General features: G+C 46.1%; 1 protein-coding gene across 2 annotated transcripts in view; it reads left to right on the top strand.

Annotated features, from left to right (window-relative positions):
• The window catches only part of Lpar3 (lysophosphatidic acid receptor 3), a 67,011-nt gene that overhangs the window by 3,206 nt on the left and 43,408 nt on the right, over positions 1-20,397 (top strand). For both annotated transcript variants that reach the window (XM_052178998.1, XM_052178999.1), the window contains exon 2: positions 17,500-18,256. In XM_052178998.1, the coding sequence (XP_052034958.1) occupies positions 17,521-18,256 (736 nt within the window). In that variant the 5' untranslated portion in view covers positions 17,500-17,520. The remainder of the gene's footprint in view (positions 1-17,499; positions 18,257-20,397) is intronic.

The raw sequence follows: 20,397 nt of genomic DNA, 5'->3' as shown, positions 1-20,397 counted from the left end.
CTTTTTTAAAGTTGGTTTGGTAATCTATGTGATGGGGATTATAATTCCTTGTCCATTTACCTACATGAGTTACTGATAGGTCCTGTTAAGTCTTATATATGAGCATTGTACTCTGAGAGGGATCTTATACTGGGGAATTAAAGAGGCGGGGCATCCAGATGTGGACCATCCTGGGAAGGAAATTAAAGAGGCAGGGCATCCGATGTGGACCATTCCGGGTTGATTCACTCAGCTGCTGGTTACATGCGTGTCAGTATTTTCCTGTGGTTGTCTTCAGGACCGAGTGGACATCATTGTCCTCTCCCTTCCAGCCTCTCTTCTGTTCCTTGAGGTCACATTAGACTTCAGGTTGGGAATTGTAAGGAGAGCTTAAGAAACTGGCCTGAGTAGGAAGTTAATTGCTGAACGGAGATTACCTAACCGCATCAAGGGAAGGGGAGACCAGAGCAAAGTTCCAGGGCTCCTTAAAGCGAAAGGCCATCTCTCCCCTCAGTTCAAGGTGGACGAACCCCAGGAGCCAGCTGCCCTCTTACAGCCGGGAAGAGAATGGGAACAGAAGTTTGGACAGGGTAGACGTGGCACTGGGCCCCCGCATCAGCTTTCTCTGTCATGCCCTGTGACTTCCTGATGCCTTTAGGTTTTAAGGCTCACTCTGCAAAGTGAAAGCAGGATCGGAGCCTGGTCCTTGATGATTGATCCTTTCAGTCAAAGGGTTCCACATAACAGGAGCCAGGAGAGTAGTTTCACCTAAGGGAAAGGTTCCCATACCCTGGGTTGTAGCCACCTCCTCATCACGGTCCTCCAGGCCTAGATTGTCTTTATTCCCTCTTGTGGTTTGGCTGTGTAACTCCTGTCCTCTAACTTGTCCTGTTTGCCTACGCTTTGTCCCATGACTCCTGATATCATCCCCCTTCTCAGAGGTCTTATCCCCCGCCCATCAGACGTGACAGGCTGTATGCCGCCCACCAGAACAGCCAGCCTTATTCTTTCCTAAGATTGTGAGGCAGGCTATCTGTCTGCTCATCTCACAGTCTTGTGTCTATTGTTCCTGAGACACTAGGCTGGGGTTTTCTAGCCCTGGCTTTGACTCAACCATGTGCTGACTTGTAGCATTATAAAGGGGCGGCTTGGCCAGTGGCAGGTCCGGGTTGGATGTCATATTAGCCTCGAGTAAGCATGCAGGGTTGGCCAAAGGCCTTCCAAGCAAATGTGCAGCCTTAGTAAAAGAAGAGAATGTGTTTCATGAGTAAACCTTAAGGCAATCCCTTGGCCTCGCTTCAAGATTCAAGTCCTGACTGCTAGTCAAAGTGTTGCAGACTAAAACTCCATTCTTGGACTCTTACACCAGAGCGTAGCCATCCTGTCTCATCTGTGGGATAGTGACCTTGATCACCATTTTATTTTTTGTCCACCAGGTTGCTCTACCTTAAACCAGCCTGTCTTCATTTCTGAGTTTATTGTTGTTTATTGGGAAGGATTCTAGACTCTGTTAATGGGCTGTTCCTCACTGACCGTCCACATGAGAGTTGCCTTGTGCCAATGGCTTCTGCAAGAGTCAGTCATGTCTGTGACGGTTGCCAGGGGTGACTCATCATCTCCACCCCTCCTCTGTGAGTAAGTTGGCAGTCTCCTCTAAGGAGGAATGCGCCTTCTCATGCTTCCACTCACCTACAGTAGGAAACGTTCAAGAGACTCCTTTTGTATTCAGTATGTTGAAATCTTATGTTTGTGTTTATTTTGATTTTTATATTGTACTCACTGGAAATTCTGTGGTGCTTGGTCTTGCATTTTTGTCATTTATTGAGTCTTATTTCCTTCCTTCCTTCCCTTTCTTTCCTTCCCTTCCCTTTCCTTTCCTTCCTTTCTTCCTTTTTTTCTTTTTTGCCACAATATGTTTCAGGTCCATCTTGCACTTTCTCTAAACTAGTACATCCTTTCTTTTAGGAGATAATGCGATTTTCTCCTTTTAAAACTGTATATTTAAGGCTTTGATGTGATGTTTTGCTATACTGATCTCAATACACATATCATAAAGTGATGTACTTTCATCTCATAGAGTTGTGTATGTGTGGTATGTATGTGTGAGTGTGTGTGTGTGTGTGTGTGTGAGAGAGAGAGAGAGAGAGAGAGAGACAGACAGACAGACGGAGAGACAGAGAGAAACAGAGAGAGACAGAGAGACCTAAAATCAGCCTTCTTGGCAAATTACCCCTACACATTGCAACATTACTGAGACTAGCCCTCAGCCGCAGTGCCCCCAGGTGGGAATGGGGCAGTACAAAGTTGCAGGATGTCAGGGGAATGAGCCTAGTGATACAACGTGTGATGGGAGAAGAGACGGAAGACATCGACATGTGCAAAGCTCATGTGTCCCTTGTTGCCTGGCTTGTGATGGTTTCTGTAACTCTCCAAAAACAGAACTGGAAAGTAAACACACACACACACACACACACACACACACACCTCAATATTTGACTGTGTGTTATAAAATGACAGTTGTAATGTAAGACCCAAGAAGAATCTTCTTGTGTATATGTGCAGGGTTCTGGCCATCACAGAGTAGATTCCTGTTATCATGAACGTTTCTTCTTCTTTGTCCAGAGCAGCCAGTCTCCCTGCCATGAAGGACCCCTCCCTGGCTACTCTGTCTGTCTCCCTTCCTGGTTCTGTAGCTCTCAGCCACAGCCCATGCCTCTGGGCTGGCCTGCATGGGTTCCATGCTGTGTCCTTAGTCATTGACAGTGTCTCTCAGTGTCTTCGGGTTTCTCTGGGAGGAGGATGGAATTAGCCCTAGCTGAAGCCTACTGCTCTCTATTATGAGCTTTCTGAGGGAATTTACAGCTTTATAATGTCTTTGTATGGGCAGGGAAGACAGGAATCAGAGAGTGGGTGATCTCTAGGAGTCCTGGAACCTGCCCGGCATGTGTCTGTGGCTCGCCATGAGTTCAGATCCCGGGATCAACCAGAGGAAAGCCAAAGAAGGCAGAAAGTTACACTTCCATGGAGAGTCCCAGGAGTTTTCCCATTCATTTCCACTTTAATTTGTCATTGTCAGATAAATGAAGTCTCTTGCCTTGTAAGAGTTAATCATTTGTTGCACTGGACAGATGTAGACTCTCTTCCGAGTTTGCTCTGAAATAGGAACAGTGGCTAATTACTGCTGTTTTCTGTAATGAGTTTAATTTCCTTTCGTCAAAAGAGCTTTTTTTCTGAGAAACTTTGGGCAAATTTTTAAAGAAGAGATGCACTTATAAAATTGATATTTTCTTTTTTTATCACAGCCAGATCATATTTCTTCTGGAATCAGTAAAAAGCTTGTGGAAGGCATTAACATCATTATAGAGAGCAATTTTGTATATTCTATTTCTTATATGAGGAGAAAATTGACTAAAGCAAGAGATTTTGATGGTTAGTACAATGAAAAGGGCCAGAAAGAGGGGAGCCGACCAGAGTGAATTAGGGCCCCATCTGTAGCCTCTCTCTCGCTCTAGCATCTTCCCAGTGTGATCAGAGGGGCAGGGTCGGGAACTCACTGAAAGCTCAGAGATGTGCATTTCAATAAGCAGCTCCAATGCAGGCAGGGTCAGCAAAAGCTTGAATTTTGTGTTCCGATAACCCTGCAGTAACTGGGAGTTGAAATGCCTCTGATATACCCCACCCACCAAGTGCCATCTCTTAGTGACACCGTACACTGTCCAGCACAGATTTCAGATAGCTGGAAGCTGTGAACTGCCTGGCGGTGGGAGAGGCCATCACAATATATAGGTCTAGCCTAGGAAAACTGTCCAAATTCACAATTTGAAATTCACAGTTGCTGTGGAATGGGCATCACTGTGTACTATGGTAAAGTTAAAAAAAGAAAAGATCCTAAATTCACTCACTGTAAATTGGGAACTGTCCTCAAGGACTCAGGCAGAGGGCTACAAAGTCCCTTCTCTTGTAGCCACCCAGAGCTTTTTTTTTCCCCCCCACTGGTGATAACAAAGTATCAGCAAGTATCAACTGGGCTCTGAACACAGGGGGACGGAGAGCAGGCGCAGGCTGTTCTGATGGCCACCCCACCCCGCCCCCACCCATGAGTCAGAGCAAATTGGTCCCTCTGTTTTTCCTCCCTGACGCTCTCTTTTGGACCCACCCCTCACTTCCACAGCCAGCCTGGGGGTCTCTCGACTCTCTCTAGACTTTGAAGGGAACAGGACTGTGCACCACTGTGACGTGCACTTCATCCCAACAGCCTGTGCTCCATTTTGTCTCCCTTCACTAACCAAAAAGCTGAGCCTCCAGAGTGAATCTCTGTATTTAGGCCCAGCTGATGATAGCAGCAGTCAAGTCAACAGAGTGTGGGGATGTTCTGAATACACTGAATGTCCCAATAGCCTTAGGAAGAAGGCTTTCTTATTGCCTCCATTTTGCAGATGGGCAAATAAAGGCACAAAGAAGCCTGGTGGCTTTCTAATTGATAAGCAAGGCTTCTAAGGCCCTGCCCACAGGCAATGTGAATAGAGCTGTTTGTCAAAGAATGAATTTTCCCCTCTTTATATTCTTGTCAAAGCCCAGTTGGCTGATTATGCAGGCAGGTATTTCTGGACTCCCTTTTCTGTTCCTTTGGTCTTTGCGTCTGTCTTTTGCCAGTACCGTACCATTTTAGTTGCAGTAGCTTTGTAATATAGTTTGAAATAAGAAAGTGTGACTTCTCTAACTTTGATCTTTCCTAAGATCATTTGAGCATTTAGCAATTCCATATGAGTTTCAAAGCTTTTTGTTTTGTCTTATTTGAATTGAATCTGTTGATTACTTTGAGTGTCCTTTTTTTTTTTTCCATTTCTTATCCGTGCCTTCTTTAATTTCTCCCAACAGCATTCTATTGTCTTCTGTGAACAAGCTTCCGTGGCCTTGACTGAGCTTACTTCTTGGTGTTTGGCTCTGTTTCGATGATATTGTGAATGTAATTGCTTTCCTAATCGTTGGGATTGTTCACTGTGGGCGTCTGGAAATGAATGTGCTTTGTGTTGCTGCCTTCTGTTCTGCAGAATACACTCCGACAAGTGTATCCGCTTATTCATTCTGAGACTCATTGGCTCTGTAGAGTTCTCGACACAAAAGACCCTACTCTGTGTGAACAGAGGCAGTTTTGCCATCCCTGTGCCTTTTGGCTTTCCTCGCCAGTCTTCTTGAGGGTGTGCCCATGTGCTGCCTTCTGAAGCATTCTATTTGGTCCTTTTGGTAACCTTGTATGCTTTTAAAAAGTATGCCAGTTTTTTTTTTGAGGAAAAGAAAGGGCCAAGGGATAGTTCAGCGGATGTCGGACAGAGCCATTTCTAGAAGAAAGAGTCTACCTCTGATGCAGGGTCAGCAGATAGTTCTTCACTATCCTACCCCCATTGCGTTGTGAGGACTAGCCAGCGCCGGCCACGCCTTCTCTAATCTGTTCCAAATACCAGTGCTTCCTTTTCTCGTATTGGATGGTGAATTTGCCCATACTATAGAGAAAAAATGAAAAAAAGAAAAAAACCGACACAGTTAGAGCTCACAGTCAGAACGCTCGGAGACAAGTAGCATCAGCGTGGACCTGCAAACGCTGAGCAGGAGTTATGAGCTCTCCCACAGAGGAGTGAACTGTGAAGGTGCCCTTCCAGAGTCCGGACTCTGACCTTGATGCTCTCCGGCCGCATCTAATGTGAGTGTTGAAACCCACGTGGCCCGTGACAGAGGACAGGCACGAGCCTTTCCAGACCAAGCTGCGGCTCTCTTGCCAATACAGTTTCTTGTGTTTTGTTTTTGTTGTTTGTTTTGCTCCTAGTGAATTCGACATGATAGCTACCACATGTGAGTTCCGTTCTGGGTCCAGTTCTCAAGCGTGCCTATTTTCTGGCTTGGATGCTTATGCTTGCCTCTCTCTCTCTCCCGTTCTCCTGTCAGCATCTACTTTGAGGTTTTCTGAGATGTGGCCGTGGGAGGAGGGATGCACCCCGACTCTCATCCCCTGTAAGCCTTCCTCCCTGCTGGAGCATCTAAAAGGCCTTGTAATGACCGTGAGTGCTTCGTGAAAATTCCCACTCTCTGAGGTTAGAGAGGCAGCCATGCTCCTCGAGTCCCTCAGCCACTAGATGCTTTCCATTCCTCTCTACCTTGGCTCACCTGAGATCTCTCTCTGGTAGTACATTACTAAAAGCCACAAGGAGCAGCCACTCCCTCAAGCTCTGCTTCTTTCTAATCCTTCATCTGGAGCCGCAAGCAAGGACGTCTCAAGTGTGGTGACCTGAATATAACAGAAGTTTATCTTTCCTTCTTGTTCAGGGCCATTCATTACTGTTGCAAGTTCGAGCTTAAGGGCTCCTTTCTTTCTGCTTAAGTAGAACACACTGCATTGCTTATCAAATCTGCTTAAAACAGGGAGGTGTGGCTCAATGGTAACAAGCTTGCTTAGCCTTTGCAAAGCACTGGGTTCAGGCCACCGCACCAATAAAGAAACAAAAAGGAAAAAGAAAAGAAAGCATTTCTGCTGAAGATCAGTGTACTTTCAGAGACTCCACCTGTCCTGCATTTTCATTTTGTGGCACCAAGTTGCTGTAAGTATTTTTAAGTATTGATTCCCTCTCCATGGACATGAGTCCATGGTTGTATTCATCTTTGATGTCTCGGGGTCTCGTCTTTGCTTCTGTGCTCCGTGCTGGGCCCAGGTGGGGAAGAAGCTAGAGGGACACACCCCAGCTTTGTGTTTCAGGGCTGATTGTGCAGAGCACATTTCCTGGGTCACCCAGCTACAAGGAGGTTGGGAGAGCAGGGTCTGGGCTACAAGGTTACAACTTTGCAAGAAACAAAAGAAATCATCTGGGCTGAGAAGATGGCAGGGTTGGTAAAGAGATTGCCTTGCATTCCTGAAGAGCTGAGTTTGATCCCAGAACCTCCTTAAAAAGTCAGGTACAGCGCTGCGTCGATGGTGAGATGGGGGATGGGGAAAGCTGGGCCTCTGGAGCCCACTGGCCCCCTCGCCTCGCCTATTGGATAAACTTCTTGGCTGATGAGAGTCCTTTTTTGAAATAATATGTGGAGAGATTCCTGATTCTAGATTGTCTGCATTGCACATGCAGATGAACACAAACATGTAACACACTCACTCACACTCACATACACATGAAAAGATAAAGCACAATTTAATAGTTTGTGCTATCTATAGTTAGGGGCAGAGGAGTTAGAAACAACCATTAGCTTAGTGTCAAATGCAGAACAGGGGGCTTCTTAGCAGTGGAGAATGGGGTCCTTTAGTGCAGCCATGAGAAGGTCAAGTGAGATGCTGAGGAAGTCCAGGAAACAACTATCCAGGGAGAGGACCCAGTTAGGATCCATAAGGTTATGCCACCGTGCTTGGCAAGAGTCGAGATCCATTGAGTACTGTTGTTGTTGGGATCCTTGTAGACACGTCTGAAAGTGTGTCTTGTGTGTGCTTATGCACCACATATACCGTATGTCTCTGTGCACCATGTGTGACATCACAGATGTCAGAAGAGGGCATCAGATCCCCTGGAATTGGAGTTAGAGATGGTTGTGAGCCAACATGCCGGTGCTAAGAATCTAACCTAGGTCCTCTGGAAGTGCAGCCAGTGCTCGTGACCTCTGAGCCATCTCTCCGGCTCGAACAATACTCTTTTCATGGAAGGGAGTTCAAGGGCCAAGGAATAGAGGACTGAAAAACAAGTCCAAGGCTATCTACAGTTCAAGGCTGGTAGAAAAACAGAAGACTGAATGTGGAGGACGGTGAGGAAAACACAGGAGAATCTGGTCACTGGGCAAGCATGGGCGTGTCAAGTAGATACCATCCGTTGTTGGCTTCGAACTATGAAAAGAAGGCTGGAAACAGGACTTGGGAATTCTTCAGACCAAATGCATTACAAAATCAGTGGCTGTTCCCAAACAGACTTTGTGTTTGTGTTTCCAAGTGGGAGACAGAAGGACACCATCTCTGCTTACAACAACCTTAGACATGGGGTTGCACATGAATATTTAGTGGAGGATGTTGACGGCCTTAGGAGAGGGGGCTGTGTATTTCTCAGCCTGTCTGTCTTTTCCAAGTATTGCACAGACATCATTTGTGCCCCAAGACACTCATGATTTGATGGTGAAGAGAGACACACCAGGAAATGCTTACACAGCGTAATTTCTAATGTGTTTTTGACACACCTGTTAAGAGAGTCTAATTCTAGAAACTACACTGAACCAGTGCTTTGGGCTGCAGAGGAGGCGCCACGGGTAACGCTGCCTTGCAACATAAGGATGTGAGCTCTGCTCCAAGGCTCCACATAAAACACTGTGCACAGTGACATGACCTTGTAATCCTGGCACTGGCCCAGCAACAGGGCCAGGGCGGCAGACGCTTGGGGCTCACTGGCCACCCATCCCAGCTTAATTGTTAATCCGAGATCTTTCCCTAAAGGATGTGGATGGTGCATCTGAATGTGACGCCAGGGGTTGTTGGTCAGACTCCTCCTGAATGTATGCACAGGAAAGTGGTCGCAACAAAGTAGCAAATGGCAGGGAACTGACTCCTGGGAATTCACAAGAGGGATAGCTCATTCTGAGCCTGTAAGAAGCAGCTAACACTCAGGCAAGGCTATCCCGTGAGAGGTCTGTCCAGTAGAAATGAGCCAGCACCTCTGCAGCAACCTGGGAAGACAGTGGCCGAAAGTCAACGTGACCCCCTCCCTCCTATCTCTTTACTGCACAGCTGGCACCTTACTGCCAGGAAAGCATGAGTTATGAAGAGGAGACCATCAGGAGCTTCCCTATGAGGGATGGAGTCTCCTCCCTGGCACAAGCAGCCCTTCGATCTGGATGCCACTCTAGAGGATTTGTTTGGTATTGAAAGTATCCTTCCTGGGATCTCTGAAGCCTCAGTCAGAACTCTTGGCTGCTGCAGCTGCATTGGCTTGAAGTGCTCCTTTCTATGCAGAGACCGAGGCTGTGCTCAGGTGCTTACCTGGGTGGACAAGAATTCCAGAATTACCTGGGTGGACAGGGTTTCAGGAAGCAGGAAGGAATCACTGCAGACTACCAGTGACCTGACACTGGGCGATGTGGGACAAGCCCGGCAGAGCCAGGGACTCCTGAACGTCCTCTGGAGACTAGAGACAAGGCCACACGAGGGACTGTGGTACACGGCTAGGTGAAAATAAAGATAAAAAGGTTTGGACCACAAATGTGCCTGTTGTAGACTTTATACTAAGAGGAAATATAATTTCCCTCTCATGGGAAACCATTGGTGTTAAGGCTGCTGCTCAAAAGTTTCAAAATATCTTATATATATAAAAAAACTTTGGTTATGAAATGTATTTCCTTCTGTATAACTGTCTACACTTTTGATTTTTATATTCTCTACTCTTTTGAACAGTGAAGCCACTGAAATGTGATTATATAGTGATCTAAAGTCTGTCGTAGGAGTTACACATAAATAATACTAATTTGAAAATTCGACTAGCATTTAAAAATGAGGGTCAAAGGTTAAAACCTATCTCTGCTAGCTTAATGAGTTAGATACGGGTTAAAATGTCATAACCAAGTAAACACAATTAAAGATTTACATTACGTTTGGATAAACAAAGTCAGGGAATTTGTTGATCCTATAAAATCCGTGTGTTTTTCTCTCTTTACTGTGCTTCTGCTGCTTCTTGTTTATTCAAGGGCTTAAGACCATCCTTAGCCATCAGGAACATCTGGGGAACAATGGCTTTGATTACCGATGTTTATTAAACAAGTCCAGGGGCAGAAACTGTGGTGTGTACCAAATGCTGTAAGTCCACCCACTCCCCAGGAGAGATGGTGATAGGTGAACTCCCCAACACATCTCACGCTACCCTCCCTGCCTAAAGGAGTCTGGGGTGTGTTCTGACTCCATAACCTGTTTATTCTGCTGAGTCTGGTCTCCAGTTTGTCCTGAATGCCACCATCTCTCAGTTAATGATGACTTGGGAATGTCAATTTCTGAGAGAGAGAGACAGACAGAGAGAGAGAGAGAGAGAGAGAGAGAGAGAGAGAGAGAGAGAGAGACAGAGACAGAGACAGAGACAGACAGAGACAGACAGAGACAGACAGAGACAGACAGAGACAGAGACAGAGAAACAGAGGCACAGAGAAGGGGTGGGGGAGGGAGAACATGCCCATGTTAAGTCAGAGGACAACCTCCAGTGTCATCCTTAGCATGTACTTTACATCTTTGGGAGGACAGGGCCTCTCATTAGCCAGGAGATAACCAATTAGGCCAGGCTATGGTCAGTGAGTCACAGGAATTTTCTTGTCTCCTCCCCCCCAGCTCTGGGATGCCAAGCATATACCACTACACTCAGAGGTATATGAGTTTTATTGAATCAGATCCTACGTTTGCAAGCACTTGACTGAGTCATTCCCCTTAGCTCCAGGTTCTCATTTTATTAAAGATTTTCCCAGTCACAGCAGGTGGGCATTTGTTGGTCCTGTGTATGGCCTCTCCCTTGAGACCTAATGGACTGTGCAGAAAACAGCGTGGAGACTGTTGTTGGTAAGGGGCACAGGTCTGTGCCAGAATAACTTTAGGTGTCCCAGTTGAAGATTTAGTCTTAGTAACAGGGATGAGGGCTCAGCTTACTGGAGATAAATGATGGGGTGTCTATAATAAAATGAGGAGCTAGATCTGCGGCAGCCTTCCCTTTAGCAAGCACCCCTGCAGTAAACGCACTGTCTTTATCTAAGATTATCAGGGGTGTCTACTATTCTATTACTGACACAATCGACTGATGTGTAAACTCTAAGAAATTGCTACTTCCCTGTTTATTTTACCATGGCAGGGGTGAAACGGGTGCTCTCAGTTTTATTAAGAAGTTATGTAAATATAATGAATGGAGTTGGAGCCTCTCCCTTGTTTCTAACTTTTAAAAAACATTTAGGAACAATGCATTTTAGATTTGCAGAAATGTTGAGCACGCAGCAGGCTTCCTAGTTCATATTCCCATACAGAGGACACAGTAGCTACCACTGCTAAAGCCTAAATTCATGTGGTACGTTTGTTACAATTACTGAACTGACATAGATCTGTTACTGCTATTAAAATGATTATTCTATTCACATCTCCTTAGACTTTTAGGATGCACACTCTGGGCAGTTGTTAAACCTCTTAGCAGTGACAGTGGGTGTAGAGCACCCTTTTAAAGACTTTTATAGTTCTCAAGGGTACTTCTCTTGAGATTTTTCAGCCCCCCCCTTTTTTTTTACATGATTAGCAGAGTGGTGACAGTGCTTCAGAAGGTCACGAAGTAAATGTTATTTCTCACATGGTTTCAAGAGTTGGGCAATCAACAGAGCTTCAGACTGCTGACATCGAATTTGGTCATATGACTGAAATGTTATTTCTCAACCGGAGAGTTACTGTGTCCATATTTCAGAAAGGGGTGTCTTTTAAAGGAGGTCGTTAGGTAGAGCCCTAAGATCTGGATGCCAGTCTTCCCTTAATAGAAGTGTTCCTGTGATTTATTAGGGATTTGTCCACTGGGGACCTCTTTCTCGTCACCCCAACTACTTATCCAGATCAGGTTGCGATTCCACCTTTGTGTTGTGACTTGGATTGGCCCGGCTTTGACGAGTGGCTCTTTTTCTCTTTTGAAGTTATGTTCAAAGAGGAACCCTCATTTCTGAGGCCTGCACTCAAGGGAGCCTCTGTGGGGGGGGGGGTTGTTCTTCAGCCCACCCAGACTCTCTGCTCGCGTGAAGCCACATTCAAGGGCAGGAGACACCATCCTCACACCTCTCTGCTGGCAGGGTTTGGTGCCGAGTCAAGCCAGGGAAATGAAAGGCTCAGGCTCAAATTAGAGGGCAGACATATGGGGGAAGAGAGGAGTAGGGCGAGCTTGGTTAGAAGGTTAGAGTCACGCGGCATGGGCGGCTGCGGGATCTCTTCACTTAAGTCTGTATTTAACAACCATTTACTGAGACCATGTGTGTTTGTTTGTGTGTGTGTGTGTGTGTTGGGCATTCTTCCAGGGTCCAGGGGTGTGTCAAAACAACAGAAAATGCATGCCTTCCTAAATGCACCTTCTTGCTGGAGGGAGCAGCTAGGACTCCAGCTAGATTGTCAGATGGTGAGATATGGTGCAAATCAGAGGTCAAGGCAAATGGTCCGAGTGCAGCATCCGGCTGCTTCCGCTTAGGGAGCTGCGAGGGAGGGGGGTCTGATGAGGTGATGTTTGCACGGGAATGAGGTATGAAAATGAGACCTGTGGGCGTGTGGGGAAAGAGGCAGCTTCAGAGACAGAGCAGCAAGTGCAGAGGCAGAGAAGGGAATGGCTAAAGTGAACCCCAGAGATTACAGACACATTTAAAATTTTTCTTGCTGTCCTGATATGCCATTGCCATGAATTATTGACTTCACTGAACAAACATGATGCCCTATGCAGACATTCCTAAGGAAGCGGCTAAACTAAGGTTTGAATCCCATCTTGGGGAGGTTCCTGAAGAGAGGGTTGTTCTATATGGGCCACGGAGAGCGAAAATGCAGACATCACTCTCCCCATCTTCCCTGTACCTCGTTTCCTTCTGGAAGAGGGGCGTGTTCCCGAAAAGCCAGGCAACGACTTGTCTCTTAAGATGTAGCTAGAAATAAAAGCGACTTGCGTGGTTTTCTGACGGCTTCATTTCCATAATCGTTTCCATATTCCGAGTTGCCTGGTTATCATTTTTTTTTTCAGAGAAACAAGTTGAGGAGCATCTAAATGAGAGCTTTGCCGCTGAGGTTTTCATTTGGATTCCGCATATAGACTTTGCAAACCACCGTTTTATGAAGTCTTACATTACTGGAGTTTGAAGTTGTGGTCATTGCTCCAAAGTTTAGTGTCTCCTGTGGGTCTGGGTCAAAACGTCTAAATCCTCTAAGCCTTTGGTATAAAAACAAAAGGCAGCTGACATGTCACAGGAGTAAGAGTTAGCATCGTTGATGAGACCGTGTCGCTTCCCACACACTGTAAAAATTGAACACATTTTAAAATGCCTTTTTCCTTCTGTCTCAAGGCTGTTTTAAAAGAGGAGGGGACCAGTGGCCGTTTGGAATGTCCGTCTGGGTTTTATACTGTGGGGCAGTCTTTGAATGTGAATTCATCGTCTTTTTCAGTAACATGGTCCTTACCATAAGGCTTAACTGGGATGCGCAGTTCTGCCTGTTGCTTTGGCTAAGGAGGAAGCGCAGGGTAGCGTGGGCTTCTGGGAAAGCTGCCAAGCAGAGCCATCTGCTTCTCAGCCGCGTGACCTCCAGCAGGTGCTTGTGTTTCCTCTTCTGAAAAAAATGGCTGCACATCATGTCGGGAAGGTGAAGCGGAGTGACCCGTGTAAAACGCTTAGTCGAGCGCTTGGCCCAGGGCGCACACTTAATATTAGTAATTAAATTAGACCAGAGTGCAGGTATTAACCCTCTGAGAACATGCAGTTAATAAGTGATGGGCTCCCTGGTTGTGCTTGCTGCTGTGGAGTTAGGCCGTGAAGAGGCCTAACTCAGACTTTTCGATTTAGGGGAGGGGGAGATAGCAGATCAGCCATTCATTTACCAAACCCACCACTATCGGGCAGAGCAGAATAGACAGATCTCTACTCCGTCAGAGCAGGGTGGACCAGGATGGAAGCTGGACACCAACGGTCCCATTAACGTGGAAGAAAGGCCCAGGCAGCAAACGGGCTACAGGCTGTCTGCGCAGATGCTGAATCATGGCCTCCGCGTCCCCAAGAGATGGAAGGTGAATTACTCAGAGGTACCTTTTAGAGAGCACTGTAGGCTAGGAACAAGTGACTTACTCGCTTGTATGAAATCACAGAATCACGTTGTAAGGTCGGAGAGAGGTCAAGAAATGCTCAGTTGGCCATTAGTTATAAATGGATGAGGATTTTTGCTGATTTCCAGCTTAGAAAACATGATAATGCACGGTTAATCCATGCTGGGAACCACTAGGAAACTTGGAAGCTGTGCAGGCAATGGTGACAGGAAGCGTTCATGATGAAGGTGGTGTCCAGATGCAGTTGTCTGCATAGACAGTCTTACAGTGACTCGAAGCTTTTAGACAAAAAACACCTAATCCTTGTGCCCAGTGAAAAACTCTGATTGAGCAGCAGAGCCGGTGAGCGTCGGCTGAGACACAGGCCTCCCAGGCTTTCCCTTTAAACACTAAGCTTAGTTTCCAGAGGAATGGCTGCACAACTGAAAGCAGAATAGACACAAAATGTGTGCACTCCAAACACTGCTGCATAGTGGTGGCCATGCTTTCATCAGCACCCAGGAGGGAGAGAGAGATGGGACCTCTGAGTTGGAGGCCAGCCTGGTCTATATAGTGAGTTCCAGAATAACCTGAGCTACATTACATTGCACACATATATGTATATATGTATATATATATATATATATATACATATATATATATATGACACAGGAGAAATCTTGTGTCATAGATAGTTGGATGGATGGATGGGTGGGTGGATGGAAGGATAGATAGATGAAATAGATAAATGGAATTTAAAAAGACCCATAATTAAATTGTGCCTTTAAAATTATCATTATCTGTTTAGATTTTAGAATTATGTGTTTCTGTTTGTATGCATGTAGTTGTTTATAATTAAAATAACTGTGAGTTTTTTCTTGCCTAACACAACTTATGACCTGACCTGTACTTACTGCTTGATAGTTCATGTTGGTTTTGTTGTTGCTGTTGTTTTTTTTGTTGTTGTTGCTTTAAATTAATTCCCACTGTGAGCTTTGTACCCTCATTCTCTCTCTCAGAGACAGAATTTTGTGCAGCAGGAAGGGACCTACTTGGTTTAAGTTCTGTTACTCATAGTTTCCCTCTGATAGTTCAACTTTTTCAAGACAAAAGGACAATTCTTATTCTCATGGCATTTTATTTCCATAAAAAAATACTCAGAAATCTACAACTTAGTTTTTATGGAAGAAAAGTAGAATTTGAAGAAAACATTGAAGTACCAATCATTGAGGAGTTCTTAATTCCAACAACAACAGATTTGATGAAATGCAACAACTGAAACTTAAAAATTGTTTAACATCTCTTTAAAGAAATTTAAAAAAATCAAGAGGTTTTAACAACATCTGAATTCTTACATTCTATATCATATTCTGGATAAATCACTCAGGGGTGACATTATGCTTAAGTTAGTAAAATGCTTTTCTTAGCTGTCTAGAGCATGTAACAAAACAATGTAAATCATTTTTAATTGGTGAAAGGAAAGAGTATCATCGCATCATTAAAACTTCTCATGTGGTATTTTGGCCAATTCCTGTGGCTGTAACTTGGGCTAGGTCTGCATAAAAAAGAATTTATTTCTCACAGTTTTGGAGTTCGGAAGTCCAAGATCCAAGATAGAGACACCATAAGATTTCATGTCTGGGGAGGCCAGGTCTCTGCTTTAAAAATGGAGCCTTGCAGAGGAGTCCTCACGTGGTAGAATGACAAATGAATGGGAATCCAAAGCGGTCTTTCAAGGTGGTGGAGGCTCAGTGCTGAGGGCCCAGTGGTGCTCCCTCCACAGCGAGGCTCCAGCCAAGAGGTGCTCCCTCCACAGCGAGGCTCCGGATTTGGAGAGATGTGAGCAGACTGCCACAGCATGGCTTCCGCAGGTTGTCTTGAATCTTTATGTTTAGCATTGTTGAAAGCTGGACTTTTTTCTTAAGTAGTCAGATGAATTTCTAATTGATATTTTCTATTAACCCCTCCTGTGGTGCTGGTACACTTAGGAATACAAGAGCACTTTTAAGTGGGTTGACAAGAACCTTCAGAATCCTTAAGATGCATTGGTATCCTCTATCTCATTCTGAAAACCATGAATTATCTCTATAGTTGGCTGTGTGTGTGTGTGTGTATGAAGAGTAAATGCTTATAAATGTCAAACACTGGAAAATAACCTTGTGTCCAGATCTAGAGATTGGTTAATCAGAGCATATAACATGATGTTAAAAAGCTGCAAAAATTATAAAACTTGTTTTATAATTTATATCAAGTGAGCCTTTGATCTCCCAGTGACATTTAATTCAGAGTAATGTATCACTATACAATTAAAATATATATTGGGAAGCAGGCTATCTGAGACGCAGTGGCGTTGTACTTAAAGTTGTTGTCTAGGCTGGCACGTCCTACTCCAGTGTGGTATCGGAGTTCAGAAGCTACAGGACGTTTCACTTGGGGTTCCTCCTCCACTTTCCAGTCGCTTGGTTTCCAAAGGTAGACAGCACTTAGGTCTGCCAAGCCTGCGGTTCTTCAGGGGATGAATCCCAACCTTGCTTGGTTTTTGTTTGTTGGTTTTTTATTCTTATTTTGCTTTGTTTTGATGAGGGATCCTTTCCAGTCAGAAGCTAGAAGCTTTGACTTCAACTCCAGTGGGTTTTGACAGGACCTCTCATAATTTTGACCACACATGACACAGACTGCTCTGAGGCAGAACACAAAGCACAGAGACATTGGCACCTCAGGGCCTTGCGTCGTCTACGATCTCCTATCTTTAGGGTCCAAGAAGTCTTGTATGCTTAGAAGGTCTGGTGCCAGGACTGCAAGCCTGAGACCACAGTGTACCACAGTGTGGTGTCAACTCTTCACACAGGTCTCAAGGGCTTGCCTTCACTTAGCAAGTGCATTGGGTTGGATAGCTGCACAAACCTTAAGTGTCAGCAGCATCTGTAGAGGTCTTACTGTAACCTGTGGGCCAGAGGGAGTCCTGGGACAGGAACTGAGCTGCAGAGATTAGATTGGGAAATCCAGCATAAAAATTCACATTGGTGCCATTTAGAAGAGGAGACCAGGAGGAAGAGGTGAAGGAGAAGATAAGGGAGGGGACTGAAACCAAAGTCTCCATTCCTGCACCATAGGCTTAATAAGTGATTGTGACTGCAACCCGAAACTAAATGCTGGTGACAGGATGATCAAGGGTGGAGTTGGAGGGGTGGAAATCAATCTCTTGGAGAAGGTATTTGGCCACGGAAGAGAAATTCAATACCATCATCTTGGCAAGAATATGCCTGGCATACCCGCCTGCTCTTAATTACAAAGCAGAACTCATAAATAAGAAATGTGGCCTGGACTCTGCCAGCAGCGAACATTCATTAATGATCCCTGCTACACTGTTATTGTCTCGGGCGCAGAGTGGCAATCGTAGGACAGCACATGGGACAGACAGGTGCCTCCTGGATCACCTGCCCATTCATTCACTACCCAGCTAGTCAGTTACCTGTCAGGAGGTGGGCAGAGCCTCTAGATCCTGCTGTGAGTAAAAGAGACACAGAGTCCCTCCTGGAACTTTCAGCTCATCTGGGGGAATTTGCATGCAGCCATTACTGGGGTAGGAGGCCAGGAGTGAACTTACTGAAGCAAAGAGCATCCACATTGAGATGTGGCAGACTGAAAAGAGTCACCTGGGGGAGGGGTGTCATAGAGGCAGCAGGCGGCTTAGCAAGTGATTCCCCCAGAGTGATGCCTGTCTTCCTTTGTCCCTTTCTAGGAGGCATAGTTCCTGTCCACCATGAATGAGTGCCACTATGACAAGCGGATGGACTTCTTTTACAACAGGAGCAACGCAGACACCGTGGACGAGTGGACAGGGACAAAGCTTGTGATTGTCTTGTGTGTTGGGACATTCTTCTGCCTTTTCATATTTTTTTCTAACTCCCTGGTCATTGCAGCCGTGATCAAGAATAGGAAGTTCCACTTTCCCTTCTACTACCTGCTGGCTAACTTAGCTGCTGCGGATTTCTTCGCCGGAATCGCGTATGTGTTCCTGATGTTTAACACTGGCCCAGTGTCGAAAACGTTGACTGTCAACCGCTGGTTTCTCCGCCAGGGGCTCCTGGACACAAGCCTCACCGCCTCGCTGGCCAATTTGCTGGTTATTGCCGTGGAGAGGCACATGTCCATCATGAGGATGAGGATTCACAGCAACTTGACCAAGAAGCGGGTGACGCTGCTCATTCTGTTGGTGTGGGCTGTCGCCATCTTCATGGGTGCGGTCCCCACGCTGGGCTGGAACTGCCTCTGCAACATCTCGGCCTGCTCTTCGCTGGCGCCCATTTACAGTCGGAGTTACCTCATTTTCTGGACCGTGTCCAACCTCCTGGCCTTCTTCATTATGGTGGTGGTATACGTGCGCATCTATATGTATGTCAAGAGGAAAACCAACGTCTTATCTCCACACACGAGCGGCTCCATCAGCCGCCGGAGGGCTCCCATGAAGCTAATGAAGACGGTCATGACTGTCTTAGGTAAGCAGGGACAAGTGAGCCAGTATTGCTGTGCGTGCAGCAGATGACACGGCGGGCAACAAATGCCCACTGCGTGCCAGACGCTCACTGTGCAGTCAGAAGGCAGCCATGAAGAGAGCAGACCTAAATCCCCACTCAGAGCTTAAGGTTTCTCTCTCTCTCTCTCTCTCTCTCTCTCTCTCTCTCTCTCTCTGAGACAGTGTTTCTCTGTGTAGCCCTGGCTGTCCTAGAACTCACTCTGTAGTCTAGGCTGGCCTCAAACTCAGAAATCCTCCTGCCTCTGCCTCCCAAGTGCTGGGATTAAAGGTGTGCACCACCACCGCCCGGTGAGCTTACGGTCTCATAGTGGGGAAATAGGTGCTATGATGGGAGAGACAACACAGGCAGGACCTAGAAGATAAGTTCTATGCTGAAAAAAACTTAGCGAGCAGAAAGACTGGGTGCCAGCCACTGCAAATGTCGCTTGTGATTGTCAAAGACACTTGATGGACCACATGGCCTTGGAGTAGGGATGTCATATGCTAATGAAGGGACAGCCTGGGTCTCTGAGCCCAGACAGAAGCTGCAGGGGGTGGGGGGAGATATGAGGACAGTCAGCCATCAGACAGGGTGGCCTACTCGGTTATGTAGGACCATGCAACCATTTGCATTTTGACGTTTCTGGACCAGGTGAGAAGCGACTGAATCCGCAGATGCTTTGGGGAGACACTGAAGTGAGAGAGCACACACAGAAGCAGAAACTGCACAAGAGGGAATTCTGGGACTTGGGGGAGTTCACGAGAGCAAGGTCACTGTTGGAGGTGGCAGCCAGATCCCCAGAGGGCTTTAAAGATAGATAGGGTTTAAGGGACTTGCCAGGCTCAGGATTATAAACGGAGTACTTGGGTAGCCGAGGTAGCATTATTTAGAGTTCAAACCTAGCCTGGGCAAAGAGTGATACCCTTTCTCCAAAAGGCGGTGTGCGTGCGAAAAATCGGTAATATTTTCATTGATATGGTGAGAGGATGGGAAGGTGGAGACTGTGATAACTGAGCTGATGAAGATGGAAGATGGGAGAGAAGGCGCTACGGGACTGCCCGGGGTATGGGGGAGGGGCATGGGGAGGGGCATGGGGGAGGGGCATGGGGGAGGTTAGGAGTTTGTGTTCAGACAAGGTCAGTTAAGATCCTTTCTGCTCTGTGATCCTGAACTCACCGGAAGAAGCCTGAATCATGAGTCCAGGCTTTTGTCCTGTGCATATAGACCTTTGAGGGATTCTGCAGGGAGAAAATGGCACCAGAATCTAGCAGATCGCATGCTCTCACTTTACCCTGGAAGTGAATGTCTTACTTACACCGGAAGTGAATGTGCATGTGGTCGGGAAGAGGAGCCACAGAGGATCGCAGGTGTAAGGAGTGGACAGCAGAAGGGCCTCAGAAAGGACTGGGGAAATGAAGGCAGCCAGAAGCCAAGAGTAGGCCACCAAGTAAAGGGTGATCCAAAACACATAGGAACAGAGGGTTCCAAACTTCCCGTGGTCTGTGTGGAAAAGAGAAGTTTTACAGATTTCGGAACATTTTGGCTACTCGGTGTATGTGGTGTGGATAGAAACCACCATTATGTCTCCAGGACTCAGGGGTTAGGCAGAGGCAGGAAGATTTCTGAGTTCAAGGCCAGCCTGGTCTACAGAGTGAGTTCCAGGACAGCCAGGGCTACACAGAGAAACCCTGTCTCGAAAAACAAAAAAAAAAAAAAAAAAAAAAAGGAAAGAAAAGAAACAGGACTCAGGGGTTAGCAGATATCCCAGGAAGACTGTTTATAATAAGCAGTTTTGATTTGTTTTGAGTGTGTGTGTGTGTGTAGTCATATTTGCAGATCTGAGTGTGTATGCATGTGTGTATGTGTGTGAGCATGCATGTGTGCAAGTTTCAGTGTGTAAGAAAGAATGCGTGCCTATGTGTGTGTGCATGAGTGAATACTCGTGTGTCAGGTTCCTGTGTGTGTGTGTGTGTGTGTGTGTGTGTGTGTGGGTTTTGTGTATATGTGAGCACGGATGTGTGCAGGTGTGTGTGTGAGAGAGAGAGACAGAGACAGAGACAGAGAGAGAGATGGGGGGTGGCTAACTTCAGGTATTGTTCCTCAGACACTGTTTCATTTTGTGT

This window comes from Apodemus sylvaticus, chromosome 4 (genome assembly GCF_947179515.1).
Source record: "Apodemus sylvaticus chromosome 4, mApoSyl1.1, whole genome shotgun sequence".
In the NCBI taxonomy this organism is placed as follows: Eukaryota; Metazoa; Chordata; class Mammalia; order Rodentia; family Muridae; genus Apodemus; species Apodemus sylvaticus.
The sequence above is the reverse complement of the archived record's forward strand: the minus strand, read 5'-3'. Positions and strand labels throughout refer to the sequence as shown.